The sequence below is a fragment of the Podarcis gaigeae genome (genome assembly GCF_964106915.1).
Source record: "Podarcis gaigeae genome assembly, chromosome: 14".
In the NCBI taxonomy this organism is placed as follows: domain Eukaryota; kingdom Metazoa; phylum Chordata; class Lepidosauria; order Squamata; family Lacertidae; genus Podarcis; species Podarcis gaigeae.
In genome coordinates this window covers 33,383,974-33,401,922 of record NC_139690.1, presented here as the reverse complement: position 1 = coordinate 33,401,922, position 17,949 = coordinate 33,383,974, and the positions used below count along the sequence as shown (strand labels likewise).

The following is a 17,949-nucleotide window of genomic DNA, read 5'->3' as shown; positions in this document are numbered from 1 at the left end:
ATATATACTTCAGACTTGGAAATTACTTTATTATGTTTCAAAGCCCTAATTAAGCTGTGATGAGTGACCCACTTTCACCACCGGTGAGCCCCATAACATTTGTAAATTGAAGAGTATTAAAAACCACTCTCTAAGCAACCCGAGATTGCATGAAAACCAACACTTATACCCTGTGAAATTCTTCCACCCACCCACTGAGATGTGTGGGATACAAGCTCTTCTCCTCACTTCAGAGTTGATTTAGCTAAATAAGGGTTTAAAGGCAGGTTAAAATCTAGCCTCTGGTTTATTGGTGTGCCTGATAACAATAAAGTTGTAGTTAGCACATAGAGTACTTGAGTTGGTAGAACTGTTACTGGACTAGGAATGCTTATGGAATTCCTTCTTTGTTAATTCTGCTTAAAAACAAACACGATCCTTCCTGGAATAATGTATATATCAGAATAGGACCATCTGCTCGTAAGGCAGACGTCCTACCGGTTTAGTATGGCTATTCCCTGAGGCAGTGGTGGGTGGAGATCCATGTACAGTGGTACCTCGGGTTAAGAACTTAATTCGTTCTGGAGGTCCGTTCTTAACCTGAAACTGTTCTTAACCTGAGGTACCACTTTAGCTAATGGGTCCCTCTGCTACTGCTGCGCACCACTGCCGCACGATTTCTGTTCTCATCCTGAAGCAAAGTTCTTAACCTGAGGTACTATTTCTGGGTTAGCGGAGTCAGTAACCTGAAGCATCTGTAACCTGAAACTTCTGTAACCCAAGGTACTTCTGTATACCACTTTGAGTGCCTTTGGGGAAAAGTGGGCTATAGGTGTGGTAATAACTTAAAATAAATGAAAAAGTGTGTGTTTTAGGATAAGAATATCTATAGGGATACATATTTGGGGGGAAATGCATTTTTTATATGTGTGTTTATGAGAAACTTTGTTCATTATGTAATATTTTTTATGCCTAAAAAAGCTTCATACGTTATGTTTTTGCAAAAACATAATGGAATGGATCAAATAAATGTGAAACTGACACAGACTGGAAGTAGGCAGGGCCCAATATATATTTTTGTACTAAGGTGGAACCCTGAGACTGGTTTTCCTGTCACTTGCTGTACCAGTTCAGACTGCAGGTGAGAGATCAAATATTCCTACTCTTTCTGTCTCTGCGGATGCTTAGGGAAAAGAGGCCTAGCCTTTCCCCCGAACTGCTAGTTTACTATGTGTATACGAAGAGTCTGGTGCTTGATCTGGCCAAAGACCCACCTAGTCCAGCATTCTGACCTCACAGTGGGCAACCGGATACCCCAGTATTGGAAGCCTGAGCACAGCAACACTCTCCACATCTGTAGTTTCCAGCGACTGATATTCAGAAACATACTGCCTCTGACCATGGAGGAATCATAACTAGTAGACCTAATCTTCATGAATTTGTCTAATGCCCTTTCACAGCCATCAAAGTTGGTGGGCACCACTGCATCAGATGCAGTTTTTATCCAGCACCTCAGCTGCAATGAGTATTAGCTAGAGATGCTCGAGGAATTAATTCTGCCTTTGCTAATTTATATACAGAGCAGCCAAAGAAAATAAGAAAAGCCCTGCTCCTAGATCAGGCCAAAGGCCCATCTAGTCCAGCATCTTGTTCTCACAGTGGCCAAACAGATGCCTATGGGAAGCCCACATACAATGCATGAGTGCAACAGAGCTCTTAAACCACACACATCAGAGATCACATCACCATGTGGAGGGTAACACATTGTCTATCCCTGACACAGCCCCTTGCCTTAAGGATGTAAGTTGCCACTTAGTCCATTCTTTTATTGTTGTTCTAGTTTGCTTTGCCTAGTTTGCAACTCACCCCGAATTCCAATTTCGTTAGCCAATACTCCTGGCTTTTCAGTTGCCTGCAGAACACCTCTTTTGCACCCTCACTGTGCAATATTGGCTGCTTTCTGTTAGATACGTCACTTGCTGTGATCATCACATGGTATCTCCCTTTTTAATTTGTTTCTTAATCTGATACATCAACATTGTGTTGGAGTTGCAACCACGAGCCTTGTATCTCATGCCAAAAGATCAATCAAGGGCAGCAACTTGCACTAGTAGGCCATGTTCCATTTGTAATGTGTCATATTTGAACAAGCTGGCACACAGCAGCTCAACAATTGTAAAACAGTCTCAGAGGATGGCCATCATTTTAAAAGCTTGTTGCTGAAGTCCTTCAAGGGTTCTCCTGGCAAATAAACCCTTGACCTTCCTATTAAATGATGAGCATCATTTTCAAAGCCCTCCCCAGTGTCTGTGATCTGGAAGAACTGACCCTCACTAAACAACCTAGGTTGACATGTGATTTTGAAGGGAAGAGGGGGAGAAAGAGAGCGGGGAGAATCCAGCACATTTTGCTCAACCTCGACATGACAAAGGTCATTTAGGGCTAAGAAGTGAAAGTACTTCAAGATTGCTGGGCATGCTCAAAGTTCATCTCTCAAGTCTCCCAGCCATAAATTAAATATGTTATGGCTTTCAGTGCCATTGGTTTATCTGGACGGGTTTACATATTACAGATACATTATTTATATTTTCCACTAAGTGCTCAGGGGTTGCCAAGGTTTCTTTTAAGTTGCACATTTAGCAAATGAAACAACAACAAAAAGTGAGAGAGAGGGAGCAGGTTTGGTGCTGGTTGAGTGCTTTGAAATTACTTCTTGATTTTTACACCAACCAAGCATTTTGTGAAATGGCTGAAAGTTTTTGTTCATATTTGGTACCATATTTTATTTACCCTAAATAAGACACCAAACACATCTCCTAATGCTTAGCTTTTATTGTTATCCAGATTACAAACCAAGATGTCAACTTGAGCCATCAAGAAACCTTCTCTAGCTTTCCACTAGGGCCACAAGCCAAAGATTCTGTTCTTTGCGTTTGTTTCAAACCAACTCCTTTGTGTTAAAGAACACATCATATATCCTGGAATCATAGATGTCTGAAATAATTTAATACAACAATTTTAAAAATTACAAAAAAATAAAAGATAAAGCACTCTTCTTATCTCTTATCCTTCTCACTCTGCCTTTCTGCCTTTTGCCCTTTGCAGCTCAAAGCTCCCATTCACTTTGCCCAGGACCTGCTTCAGCTGTGCCAACTTCTGCTGATGACCCTCTCCCTTGGGTCCTCCCCACTCCTTTTCCAGTGTCACACTTCTCTTCTCTTTCTGTTCTACCCAGCTCCTTAATTATGAGGGCTGTTACACAGGCAGCACAGCTATTGGTGCCATGTGCTGCAAATTCTTGCCATACGTATCTGAATATGTATTTGTAGGCAAATTTTCTAAACATACTTTCTAATACCAATTTCTGAATGTATTGTCTCTCAAGCTCTAAAAGTAATTTGTCATGACATACACATTTTTATATGTCTTTCTTTTTTTAACCCACATTGTAAAATTTGGTGTAGTGAAGGAGGAGGAGAACTGTGTTTCATCAGCACATTACATTTTGGAGTTGTAGATCAGGTCAGATCACATTTGAATCCACAGAGATCAAATTAATCAATGATTCTTAGCAGTAGCAATCTGTGGGGCAGAGCAGGATGCAGTGTCCTGGTTCCCCTGGCTCACCCAAGCAGATGTCACCACTGGTAACTGCCCTTGCAGTGTTTTAACGATCCAATCATGTTGGCTCTCCCATCTAAATGGTACCCATGTGCTCAGGCTCTGCTCACATGATGGGACATCTAAACATTGTCCTAGCCAGTGGTATTTCCCCCCAGAAAAAGAGGTACCAGAAGTCACCATGAACGCCTCCCTCGTTCTCTTATAATGGCAATGGTGCCCACCTGAAAGGTGCTAGAACTGAGTTATGGCTGGGGGAAAAAGCCCTGGTCCTAGTAGCTCTAGAGTGTCAGGCCTGAGGAATTCTCTCCCTCCCCTTCCGATGGTTTCAAGGAGCCGGGAGGAAACAAGAAAGCTTTTACTTATGATTTATTCAGTCACTGTGGTAACAGACAAAGAACTTCAGTCTTTCCTCCATGATGGAGTTACTTACTCTGGTGGCTCCTTCTTCCACCTTCCCCAACAGGGCAAGCCACTACGGAAGCCTCCCACTGACAAAGGTCTCTGCGTACACTGTTCTTGTACCCTCAACAACTGTCATGTCCTAGGGGAAGGAGGATCCTCTATGCTGTCTGTTGAAGTGTTTGCTGGCTGCTCTAACCCCTCCCTTACTTCTCCTATCTCTGCATAGCTTGGCTGCTCACCTGTCTCCCTCATAGCTTGGCTGTAATTCAGTAATGTCTCTCTGCTCCCTGTCAGCTACAGGAGAAGGGGTGGAACATCCCCACCATTCCTCTGCCTCTCCATTCCAGTCCCTGACATAGAGTAGGGATGGAGCAGTGGGACAGGAATTAAATTCAGTTCACATTTAAGGTAGAACCAGTACACTTCCCAAAACAATGTGAACCAAAACACAGCCAGCCTTTAAAAAAATTATATACTTCTCTGAATTTAGTAATGTATTTGTCTAGCCACATATGGGTATAAAATGCTTGTATTCAAGTTTAGTGTCGTAAAAAAGGTGTATTTTTCCAACAATAACAAAAACCCCCACAAAAAACACACACAAAAATGCATTAAGGGAAAATTATTTGAAAAAATGTTAGGCAAAACAGCATTGGAAAAATGTGTGCCTTAGTCAAAATATACAGTTTAAGATAAATTAATCCCAAAATGAGTTTCCATAAGGACTTTTTAGATAGATAAAATTGCAAACTGACGTGAAAATGTTTAGAACCAAAATAAATCTAAATTAACTGATTTTCCCATTACTTCTCAGGAGTTGGTAATGGGAAAGTGTGCCAGGGAAATGTTTACTAGACCCCTGACACTCACTAAAGTCCCTGATATGAAATACACATGCCGACCACTATTCAGGGTTTGCTTTACTGCCTGTAGAATAAGAGATGAAAACAGTCCATGAGGAAATGGACTTTTCATACCCATGTGGGATCTCCTCACTTCACAGCAGGTGGTCTGAAGGCACATGAGGCCACCACCTTGCTGAAGCTAAGCAGGTTTACAACTGGGAGACCATCTGGGGACCCACAAATATGCTGCCTTGGATGAAATATCAATGTATGGAATTTTGCTGAAGTGGTGGAATTCTGGGCCATAGAATTTCAATAGGAGGGAGCTGTATCACATTTTGAGTGTTATCACTCCCCCCATGTAGCAAGTTCCTGTGTGGGAAACACACTTTCTGATGTTTTTTCCAACACAAGTCAGGGGTGAATCACCTCCAGCCATTTCCCCCAAATCACACCTACCTGCTCCATACCTGAAATCATGTGTAGAATCTGGCATGTGGCAGGTACAGATGTGGCTGCCAATGCACAATCAAGAACCTTAAAATTTGAAAGCCCTTGGGCCTGGTTCAGAAGCTCTAGCTGGTGCAGAATGTGGTGGCCAGAGAAACGGGGGCACCTGGCCACTGTGGTGCCACTGTTAAAACATTTGCACTGATTGCTCATCTGCTACCAAGCCGGGTCCAAGGTCATTGTATTAATTTTCAAAGTTCTTAGGTCAAACACCTTAGGTTCAGTGAATCCCAGAGACTGTCTGCTCAACCACTCAGATCATCAGCAGGATCATTGTAGGCCCTTCCTTGGGTTGGCAAGGCTCATTTGGCAAGAAGAAGAAACTGAGCTTTCAGTATCATCAGTTCTGTCCTGCGGAGTACTCTTGCTAATACAGATTCAGCAGTCACTTTCTGTTTTGACTTTTAAACACATACATACTGAAAACTTTTCTATTCTGTCAAGCTTATGCAAGCAATTAAGAATATAACTCTCCATAATGTTGCTGTTGTTGTTTAGTCGTTTAGTCGTGTCTGACTCTTCGTGACCCCATGGACCAGAGCACGCCAGGCACTCCTGTCTTCCACTGCCTCCTGCAGTTGGGTCAAACTCATGCTGGTAGCTTCGAGAACACTATCCAGCCATCTCATCCTCTGTCGTCCCCTTCTCCTTGTGCCCTCCATCTCTCCCAACATCAGGGTTTTTTCCAGGGAGTCTTCTCTGCTCATGAGGTGGCCAAAGTATTGGAGCCTCAGCTTCAGGATCTGTCCTTCCAGTGAGCACTCAGGGCTGATTTCCTTCAGAATGGAGAGGTTTGATCTTCTTGCAGTCCATGGGACTCTCAATAGTCTCCTCCAGCAGTATAATAGTTACCGGTAGTTGATAGCTAGCTGATTTCTGATTTCAACTTTCCGAATTTGGATTGGGTGTGCGATAGAATTCTTGTACATATTTTTTATTTAACCTATGTCTACTGTGGACGGATCTGTAGTATGTGCCAAGGCTGTGCATTCAGCTCACATGATGTCTTCACCATACCATGAAAAAAATGCTGCACCCTAGATCACACCCAACACTTTCCTCTATGGCTGCCCATTGCAGGGAATTTTGTGGGGTGTAAGTTGACCTTCAGGGGGAAAAAAATGTTTGCCGTGACTGACCTTCCCATCAGAGAGCTTTGAGGAACTCTGAATGGTCCCCAGAACACTTTTCAAAACCACCAGCCATAAACAAACCCTCAGTATCAAAATCAATGGGTAAAAATTGTTATCAAGAACCTTGAGCATTTGTTTCCTAGTGAGCTTCAGTAGGTCTTTTTTTAATAAACACAAACACACGTTTCTGGGCCCAGATCATCTTTTTGTTGCTGTTTTTAAAGTGAGATATTCTTGTTTATTGTGTAGAGAGATGGTCTGTGGGAGCTGCAAGGGATGACAGATAATCCATAACTTTCCCTTCTCTCCATCACCTCACACACCCTTCATTTGAACTGGGGCATTTTTGATATCCTACCATCTCCCTTGGAATGCATGTCTCATTCCTCTGTTGCCTCTTTTGTAAATGCTTCAGATCTACACCTACAGCTCTGGACGTTTAGAAAGTTTGAAGGTTGACTTTCCTCTTAGAGATGGTGTTTAAAATACCCTGACTTAAAAAAAAAAAAAAAGAGTTGCTACCCATTGCCCTTGTTAATGATTTTATTTGATACTATTAAAGCATAGTTGCAATTCAGGTTTGTTTGTTTTTAAATTAAAAAATCAAATCAAATCAATGAGATATATATGTACAGTAGGGTTGGGGAACCTCAAGCCCAGGGCCCAAACACATCCCTTTGGGATTCTCAGTTGGCTTATCAGACTTCTCCCAGGCCACAATCTTCACCAGGCCCTGCTTGCACCTTCCCCAGGTAATTTTGCCTAGCTGAAATATGTCCTTGAGCTGTGTTAATGCCCTTTGCTAGCAGAGACAGATTTAGGGCAGTGTGACTAGCTCTGCCACACTGGACGCTGAGCCTAGGGGGCGCTGGGCACTGTAGGGCATCACAACTATGTCATAGTGAATAGAGCAAAATGGAAGGTGAAAGGTAGCAGGCACCAAATTTTGGCCTTGCACAGGGTACCGCTGAAATTCGAAAGACCAAAGCCTGCCCCTGTTGCTAGGCTAGCAGTTCAAAAGCACGTCGAACTGCAAGTAGGTAAATAGGTACCGCTCCGGTGGGAAGGTAAATCGTGTTTCCGTATGCTGCACTGGTTTCACCAGAAGCAGCATAGTCATGCTGGCCACAATGACTCAGAAAAACTGTCTGCGGACAAACGGCAGCTCCCTCAGCTGTAAAGTGAGATGAGTGCTGCAACCCCAGAGTCGTTTGCGACTGGACTTAACTGTCAGGGGTCCTTTACCTTTTTTTAAGGTAGCTTCTTGTAGAGAGGTAAGAGTCATCTGTGCTTCAGCACCCACTGTTGCCTTTGACTCTACTCACCAATGATATGCAGGTCTTTGGAAGGTTGCCAATGAGGCAGTGTGGTGCTGGGGCTGAAAAAATGGTTACAAGGCCCTTTGATAGATGTGGCAGTGGATGTGCCTCTGTAACAGACTGGATGTGAGCCAATAAATGAAAGCTTAGTCCAGACAAGATTGAGTCACTGATATTGGGTGGTTCCCTAGACCAGATGAATGGAATGTGACCTCTTCTGAATTGGGCTAGATTCCCTCTGATAGAGCAGCTTGGGTGCACTTCTAGAATGACCCTTTGTTGCTGTTTGAGGCCCAACCAGTCTTGGTGGCATAGTTTCGTCTATCAGCTACAGCTGGTGCACCATCTGGACAGGGATAGCCTAACTTCTGTTGTCTACACTCAGGTGACCCACATGGGGCTGCCTTTAAAGATGATTTGGAAATTGCAGCTGGTGCTGGATTTAGTGGCCAGATTGTTCACTGGGCAGAATAGTCTGACCATATAGCATCAGTTCCGATAGTATTGCTCTGGCTACCAATGTTTCTGGGCTCAATTTCAAGGGCCGATTTTGACCTATGAAGACTTGTACAGCTCAGGACACCATATCACATGAACTGACATGGGCCCCCTGATTGTCATTTGAGGCCCTTTTCTCTCCATGAAGAGACACAATAATGGGTCTTTTCAGTGGTGGCTCCCTGCTTCTGGAATATTCTCTCCAGAAAGATTTGCCCGGTACCATCTTCATCTACATTTAGGCACCAGGCAAAAGCTTTCCTTGTTACCTTGGCTCGTGGCTCTTACATTGAAGGGTTTCAAAAATTTGTGGTCTCTTTTAACGGGGTGGGATTTTTAATAGCCGTATTTTATGTGTCTGGATGTGCTTCTTAGATATTTATTGGTTTTGTTTGTATCACTGATGTGACACTAATATTAGCATCACTAACACTAACATCAGCATAGTATATTTTTCAGAAATTACACTGGGTCACTTTTGTGAGGAAAGCAACTTATAAATATGTTAAATACTAATGGTTATATAATTGATAGTACAGATGCGTTTACAGGGGGCCATGTCCAAAGTGAGTTTGAAGGGCTTAAAATACCGTATTTTTTGCTCTATAAGACTCATTTTTCCCCTCCTAAAAAGTAAGGGGGAATGTGTGTGCGTCTTATGGAGCGAATGCAGGCTGCGCAGCTATCCCAGAAGCCAGAACAGCAAAAGGGATTGCAGCTTTCGCTGTGCAGCGATCCCTCTTGCTGTTCTGGCTTCTGAGATTCAGAATACAGTGGTGCCCCGCAAGACGAACGCCTCGCAAGACGAAAAACCCGCTAGACGAAAGGGTTTTCCGTTTTGGAGGCGCTTCGCAAAACGAATTTCCCTATGGGCTTGCTTCGCAAGGTCCTGGACCTCTTCTGAAGGCGGGCGGGGGGCAAAAGTCTTTGCTCCCCCCCCCCCCGCCTGCCTTCAAAAGCCGTCCGGAGGCTTTTAAATCGCCCCGGGACAGTCCCGGGGCGATTTAAAAGCCCCCGGGAAGGCAGGCAGGGGGGGCCAAAGACTTTTGCCCCCCGCCCGCCTTCGGAAGAGGTCCTGGACCTCTTCTGAAGGCGGGCGGGGGGCAAAAGTCTTTGCTCCCCCCCCCGCCTGCCTTCAAAAGCCGTCCGGAGGCTTTTAAATCGTCCCGGGACAGTCCCGGGGCGATTTAAAAGCCCCCGGGTAGGCTGGCAGGGGGGCAAAAGTCTTTGCTCCCCCCTGCCTGCCTTCCGGGAGAGTGGAGAAATGCAGCGCTGCATTTCTCCGCTCTCCCGGGAAGGCAGGCGGGGGGAAGCAAAGACTTTCGCCCCCCGCCGGCCTTCAGAAGAGGTTGGGGGACAGACTGTCCCCGGACCTGGTTTGAAGGCGGTTTCCATAGGAACGCATTAATTGATTTTTAATGCATTCCTATGGGAAACCGTGCTTCGCAAGACGAAAAACTCGCAAGACGAAAAGACTTGCGGAACGAATTAATTTCGTCTTGCGAGGCACCACTGTATTTTTTTTCTTGTTTTCCTCCTCCAAAAACTAGGTGTGTCTTGTGGTCTGGTGTGTCTTATAGAGTGAAAAATACGGTAATTGTTTTGTTCTGTTTGAAACATTTCTACTGTGCCTTACAGTATTTAAAATATCCAAGGTAGCTCCAACGAATGGAACCTAAAGCAACTATAGCTTTGTAGAAGACATGAACCAAAGATTTCAGATTCAGTCACAGCTCCTCAGTCTAAAAGGATCAGGTTAGAAGTTTGTCTTATGCAAGTCTATGCATATCTACTCAGCAGCAGTTGTTGGAGCCCATTTGGGGCTGGTGGGGCAGAGGTCAGGGAGACAACCAGTAGGTGGAGACAAAGCCCATGACAGGTAGAGCCAATTCATTCTAGGCTAGCCCTAAGCCTCCCCACTGTTGGGCTTCTTTCCCCCCTTTCTTATCCTGCTCTTCCTCTCAAAGGAGCCCAGGGTAGTAAACAGCAAGTGATAAAACAATAAAGCGTCTTTAAATAATAATAATAATAAACAATTTAAATGCAGATGCAGACTGAGAAAAGATTTCAACTTAAAAGGCTTGTTGCTGCTGGGTTCTACAAGGAGGTACACTGAGATTGAAGAGGAGGAAGCTGGCATGCTGTGCCACAACCCCTGAACTGGGGGAAAGTAAGAAGCCAGGCAGGCAGGTACAGGCGGGGGCTTGTTGAAGGCAGACTGACGTAGGTGGGGCAGCACCCCTTTTGCCCTTATGGACCAGCTTCCACTGCTACTCAGAAGAAAATTAAATTCGTGACAATGGGATTTACTCCCAGGGACACAGGTGGCGCTGTGGTCTAAACCACAGAGCCTAGGGCTTGCTGATCAGAAGGTCAGTGGTGCGAATCCCCACAACGGCATGAGCTCCTGTTGCTTGGTTCCTGCTCCTGCGGCTTAGTCATGCTGGCCACATGACCCGGAAGCTGTTTGCGGACAAGAAATTGCACGGTGGCGGCGCGGCGACAGCATAAGGCCCCATTAGTTAAAGTGGTACCTCAGGTTAAGAACAGTTTCAGGTTAATAACATAGGGAACCAAGTTACAGTTTGGTTGCAATATTATCAGTTATATGATATTTTTACATTAGATAGAAAGAATGGATTTCTGGACCAAAGTTCACAATTTGAAAAAGAGCTCTTACAAAATAAGGATAAACTTTTGTCTAAAATGTATAAATTTTTATTAGAATGGGAAACAAAAGTTGAGCTAGTTAAAGTTTCAGTGACACATTGGGCTATAGTTGTGTGTGAAGACCCCCAAAACCACCCCCAAATGAAGACACAATAGACACAGATTTTAGTTTAAGGTTTTTGGCATTAAATTTTGGCCACAACTTTATTGATTACAGCATGTGAGTGGTTGCTTAGGCATTGATTCCACACTACCTGAACCTGCATGGTGGCAGGAACAGGACTTACACTGGGCACCACCATATGTCAGTAAGGGAAAGCATCTTGGGGGAGCAAGAACTATTTCGATCTCACAGCTCACCCCAGATGCTCCTAGGGGCTCTGGCGTGGCCCTAGCCCCTTGACAGGGTTCGGACAAAAGCAAGGCAAGCCCCTGGATTCCTTTAACAGAATTCAATAGCGGCAGCAATGGAGGGGCAGGCACAGCCAACCACGTCCCCTCCCCAAAACATTGAACCAAATGCCTAACTGCCAACCTTACAAAGTTGTGGTGATTTGCTACATGGTAGGCAAAAACCAAGTGGCACCAGCCAATCAGCCAAATGGCAAAATTTCTACCTGGAGCCTACTCCAAAACAGACAACCCCCAGACAGGCATAAGAACAACCCTAAATATAGAGAGAGGAGGGTGGGTGATCCGCTGCACGTCACAAGAAAGTGAAACTCTCCAACAACGTGCAGCAGCCTAAGTAGCCCCTCAGGAGCCAATAGCCAACCCAACTGACCAAATTTCTGCCCCAGCAACAGAGGGGCAACCAATGGGGTGTTGCGGCCATCCAAACGGTCCCACCCTACAACAGGGAGGCAGTTTCTGGTGATTCCACTGCAACATGTGCCCTCCATGATGGAGGACCCGACATATAGGACACAATATAGATCTTAACCTCTGGGAGAAACTTTGGGAAAGTGACCTGAAATCCACTGCATGTTATTCAGTGAAAGAAAATTATTTGAAAAGATGGTACCTAACTCCAAGTAGGTTGGCTAAACAGAATAAAGTGTAAAGAAGCAGAGGGAACCTTTTTTCACATGTGGGTGGACATGTAAAAAGACAAAAGTACAGTGGTACCTCAGGTTAAGTACTTAATTCGTTCCGGAGGTCCGTACTTAACCTGAAACTATTCTTAACCCGAAGCACCACTTTAGCTAATGGGGCCTCCCGCTGCTGCCGCGCCGCCGGAGCCCGATTTCTGTTCTTATCCTGAAGCAAAGTTCTTAACCTGAAGCACTATTTCTGGGTTAGAGGAGACTGTAACCTGAAGCGTATGTAACCTGAAGCATATGTAACCCGAGGTACCACTGTATATTGGGAAATGATATATAATGAATTGGGAGGAAAAAAGTTTAAAACTACTTCCCCCCCCCAAAAAAACAGAGTTCTTTTTGTTAGACAGAAATTCCTAGGTGTCAGAAAAAGGTTATGTATGCAACAACTGTAGCCCATGTTTTGTTAGCCACAAAATGGAAAGTGAGCAAGGTCCAAACTAAAGAGGATTGGCAACCTAATTTGACAGAATATGCAGAACTTGCAGATTTAACACATAAAATAAGGGAGCAAAAATAACATATGTTTAAAGAAGATTGGAAAACATTTATTGAATATATTGAAAATAACTGTATGCAGCTGAAAATGCTGGCAGCACTAAGATAAATTCAACAGGGTAAATAATTTTTGACAGGTGGAAAAGTGGGGAAATGATTTGAATGGTTATAGTAAAATATGCAGGAATGTATGATATGTAAAATAAACCATGGAAGGAGAAGCGAAGTCACTGTATATCTCAAAGTTTGTAAAATATTTATTTTGAAATATAAAATTGAAAACTTAATAGAATTATTTTAAAAAATAGTTCTTATCACTGGATACACCAGAATCTGTTTTTGTCTCTGAATTACATTTGCCATGTGATCATCATGGGAAAAGGTACCATATTGATTATACTTCTAAAGCTAATGATGATCAGCAAGGTAGGTAATTGCAATAGTTTTGTGTGTTCAGTGCTAATCTTTATAAAATGTCAAGGAAGACATTCTGCGCTGCAAACTGGCTGGCTGGCTGGCTGGCTGGCTAGCTAGCTAAGGAGAGGAGGAGAGTGATGAATAACAAGGAAATACTATTCCAAAGGTTCTATGAAGCAACATTTAATAAAATTCAATTGGTCTGGGAGCCCAAACGGTTTTGACTAAAACTTTGTGAAACCAGCCTATAGTAGAAGTCAACTGAAAGCAGAGAACAGTGAGTTCTCCGGAACAGCAGGAAGTTGATCTGAGAAAGGTCAGTGCTTAGTTGAATCTTTATATACTTGAAGCAAGATGCCTTTCAAATCCCAACTATGCAAATGCGAAAGCAAGCTATTAAATTGAGGATGAGGAGCCTTAGAGTAGGGATGAATTATACACTGTCTTTGTTCAGTTTCCTCAGTAAAGTGACACTAGACTTTCTTTTTTCCTCTGGACTTCGTTTGTATTACAGGCAACCCCCAATTTGTGCAGGGGTTGCTTTCCTAGCTGCCACATGCATTGACAGAGAATGCATAAGCCCGGCCCTACCCTGTTCTGTCCCCACCCCCATTCTTCCCTCTTCTGGGTCCTAACTACCCATGCATTAATTGTCACACACCAATTGAAGATGCACAAAATGGTCGCTGCCCGACTTTAAGTTACTTTGCTAACATAGCTATCAGAAACGTGGTGATTGGGAATCAATCATTTATTGTACAGTCACAGACTCATTAAAACAGAGCATACACAGATAATAAAAACATAAGCATTGAAACATACACTTCTTTAAAATACAATGCAGTGCTAAGGATAAAACACTCACAAATTCACAATACAAAAGATGAAACATGAAATACAGGTTGCTAAATACATTCTCATTCTCATTGCAATCATCTTACGAGACCTTTGAGAAACTTGGCCACTACCTCTGTTGTTACTTTGTTTTTTTGTCAGCCAATAAATATTCCAGGTGCCATTCCACTGTCCTAGCAGGGTCTTTCTTCATAAGGGATGTGGGGCAAGAAGCAAAGTAGTCCATTAAGTTCCTCTGCAGGAATATTACTTACAAATAAGACACGACTCAAACTTTTGACTACTTCTCCTCCCACGGGGACATAAAACAATCATCATATGGGATACCTTGATAACCCTCTTGCAGAAGGTAGACAGTTAAATCTGGCCCTAGAAAAGACATGGTGATTTTTGAGGATAGTAAAATTATATAGATATGTAGCATATCCAGTAAATTTTAAAATTAAACCAGTGTATGTTTGCAAGCATGTTCTGTGGGCATTGAATATAAAATATTGGCAATCAATATCGTTGATTCGTTGTTCCAGAATAGATTTTACAGCGGCTGGGACTGGAGTTCTGAAGTCTGGATCTTGGTGGTTATGATATCAGTAGGCATGTTAGATCTACTGCCTCAAACCTTTTGGTCTCCTTCACTTTTCAGCTCCATGAGCTCCCATTCTGGATTGATCAGAACCTAGATTTCTCTCCTAAATTTCAATCTGCCATCATGGATTTCTTTTGGCCTGTCTGCTCATCTTTCTCATATTGTTTCAGTCTTTGAAGACCTACCATTTTAACTCCCCCCCCCTCTTAATTCCCTGTAGCTTTCAAGACAGCAGATGAGTTGTGAAAGAGGTCAACTAAGGGTAAGTGTAACAATATGCAAAATCCTTTTGGGCAATTGGTGAATTGTTCCTTGTTATTGGAAAGGACCTCTGTTGAAGAAATGGTTCTGTATTGTGTGTGTATGTGTTTTTAACTCAAAGGTGTACATGTAAGGTCCCATGCTTGGCACTGGTCAGAGGTAATCAAGTATGGTATTCTAAAGCATAGACTTTGTTTTCAGTTTATGATTAAGAGGGAGTATAATATTTCGAGGGTGGGTATTATGATAGACAGATTTTGCAATGCAACCTTAGAAAGGAGAACAAGAACTGATTTCTCATGTTGTGAGAAGGGTGAGCTTTGTACAGAATTGAAAATCTTCTAGTGAGAGTCAGGTTGTACTTCTGTTTGGATGACAGCAGGGTCAAAAAAGTCTTATTTTATCATCTGCTAAAGCAAACATAAACTCTTCCCAATGTTTTTTTTTTGCAAAGGAACCCACCGAGTATCCACTTTACCACTAAATTATAGTTTCTCATCCTCTCCTCTGCTGAGGGAGGTCTTGTTGATATCAATTTATTATTTATACATGCCGCAGTGAATATCCGGAATTTGGTTAATGTGACTTCCAGCCTTTACCTGGGGAGACAGGAGACAAGAAAATATTTATTTATTTATTTATCAATTCATTCATTCATTCTATTATTTACTTATCACACACATTTACCACCAGGCTTTTAACTTTTAATTATCTGTGGCCTTCTTCAGCAGCTGGAATCATTCCTACCTTTTAAACATGAGAATGAATTTTAGATATTTTTTTCTGATTTGTTCTATGCTGGTTTTAATGCATGTGTTTTTATTTATTGTTATAAATCACTTTGAGTTATTTTGTAATAATAATAAAAAGTGACTAATAAGATAACAGTATAATAATGACGGCTGCTCTCATGGGGAAAGAAGAGCCCTCCTGAACCAGAAGCTGTTCCCCCCAACTCCCCTCCCATTTATGAACTTCTCTTAATGTATGATGTTATTTTTCTTACTTGCTCTCTTAGAAATATATTTTGCTTCTTCTTTGCCCCCCATGTTTTTTCTGGTGTTGCCACTGGTTGTAGTGTGTGTGTGTGTGTGTGTGTGTGTGTGTGTGTGTTGTTGTTGTTGTTGTTGTTGTTGTTGTTGTTGTTGTTGGGGTCATCTTACCATTGACTCTACCTCCTTGGTCAGCATCATTCTCCCATTCCAAGAGCAAGTCATATAAATGCAATGGCTGTAGCCAATGCTATCTGTACTCACACCCATGAAGATTACTAGATATGCCTAACTTGGGTTCATAAATTCCAGAGGTCTATTCTGAGTATAACTTGGTTGTATACATCCCCATGCTTTGAATAGTATACATCCCCACTTGCTATTTCACTCATGTTTGCTAGCAACAATTCTTGGTGAAGGCTTCCTTTCGCAAATGTAATTCCCCCTGTATTGCGCTCTGCCATGCTGGACTGAGAGTCAGGTAATAAAAGGCAAAGATTTTCAGATGAAGACCAGCTAAAAAAGAGCCTTGTTGAGATTCCTCCTTTGAATAAGCCCTTCCCTTTCATCTATACCCTGAGCTCCCTTCTTCCTATTATACTCACCCCTACTGCAAGTGATGTTATTCCAAATCACCCTCTCCCCACTTCCATTTTATATCTTCTGCATCTAGTCCCAAGATGTGCTTTAAAAAAACATTTCTCGCTGGCATGTTTTATTTCCCCCCATCCTCTGAATCTCATCTTGCTTCCTTGTTTTATGGAGGGGTCTTGTGGCACTGAATTCAGTGCCCTATGCTGCAGCACCTAGAAAATGCCGGAGGAAACACACAATCTCTCTCTCTCTCTCTCTCTCTCTCTCTCTCTCTCTCTCTCTCTCTGTGTGTGTGTGTGTTTGTGTGGTTGTGTGTTCTTCCTATTTCATTTCACATTGTGGCTGAGGATGGGGGGGGGGGAGCCCAGACTTTGAAACATGAATCATACCCGCTTATTTAAGGCTGTGAAGCAGCTTAGGATCACAGCCTTAGGTAGAAATAAGCTGTAATTCATAAAGCTATAAAAAGCACAATGACAGCCCCAGAAGCCTGTCTTCAGCTTGTGTTTCGACTCCCTGAAAGGCTGAGACTTTTTAACCAAAAGCCTTGGCTTTGTCACAGCTGTAATGTTCTTGTTTAAAATGATGAAATCACTTCACTTGGGTCGATGGATTTGGATTGTTGGTCTATCTAGACAAGTTCCATCTGCCTCAACTTGCACCAGCTCCCAAGATTTCAGACTGAGGTATGGCCTCAGCCCAAGTACTCATGAGATCCTGTAACTATGATATGGAGGGGAAGTGAATTCAGCCTGAGGGCACCATTTCCTTTTGGGCAACCTTCTGAAGCCTATATGCTGGAGGGTGTGGTGGCAGAAGCAAATGAGGGCAGAGTAAAAACTGTAATGTTGATGTTTGGGCAGGAAAAATAATTCCTACGTATATTTACATATCCTTCTATATTCTGCACAAGAATGCTCTCTCGCCCTGTAATATCCAGCAAGTGGTATTCATAAACATTGCCTGCAGTCGTGGAGGCAGAGCTTTAGCCATCATGGCTTGTAGCCATCAATCGACTTCATAAATTTGACTAGTCCTTTTTTAAAGCCATCCAAGTTGGTGGCCATCACTGCCCCTTGTGGGAGTGAGTTCCGTAGATAAACTATGTGCTGTGTAAATAAGTACTTTCTTTTGTGTGTCTTCCAGCATTCATGGTTTGATCCAGTGGGGTTCTTAGAAGAGCTGTGATTAGCTGAGGCATTTTGTGGAGTGTGCAGTCACTCACTGCCCTTGTGAGTTGGAAGTGCGTGAAACCATCCCTATCTGCACTCCACACCTTTAGGTGTACATGTTTAACTGTAATGTGTGATGGCCGCCGAGAATTCCCATTCTTGAATATTTTCATTTGTTCCAGGATTCCAGCCCCCCCAAAAAAACAAATTAGCATCTCAGCCCAGTAATTTCTTAATTGGCTGGTGTTAGGGTCAGTTTATCATTTGTTTTCATCTATGGATGCTGAGCATTCATCAAGCTACCACAGAGGATTTTTTGTTCAAAACAAAAATTCATCTTAGTTAGGCGACCACAGTTGATGCAAATCCTCTTCTTCCTCAGCATCTGTTTATGACTTTCCTTTCTTTTTATAGAAATAGTAGTAGCAATGGTAATAATAACAATAGTCATAGTAGTAACAACAACATATCCATATGGCTTTCCCTACTTT

General features: G+C 42.8%; 1 protein-coding gene across 30 annotated transcripts in view; it reads left to right on the top strand.

Annotated features, from left to right (window-relative positions):
* The window catches only part of RBFOX1 (RNA binding fox-1 homolog 1), a 1,459,852-nt gene that overhangs the window by 965,816 nt on the left and 476,087 nt on the right, over positions 1-17,949 (top strand). For 26 of the 30 annotated variants that reach the window (XM_083710893.1, XM_083710868.1, XM_083710871.1 and 23 more), the window contains one exon: positions 14,660-14,701. The exons of the other annotated variants lie outside the window; for them this stretch is intronic. In XM_083710893.1, the coding sequence (XP_083567019.1) occupies positions 14,660-14,701 (42 nt within the window). The remainder of the gene's footprint in view (positions 1-14,659; positions 14,702-17,949) is intronic. 30 annotated transcript variants of the gene reach the window in all.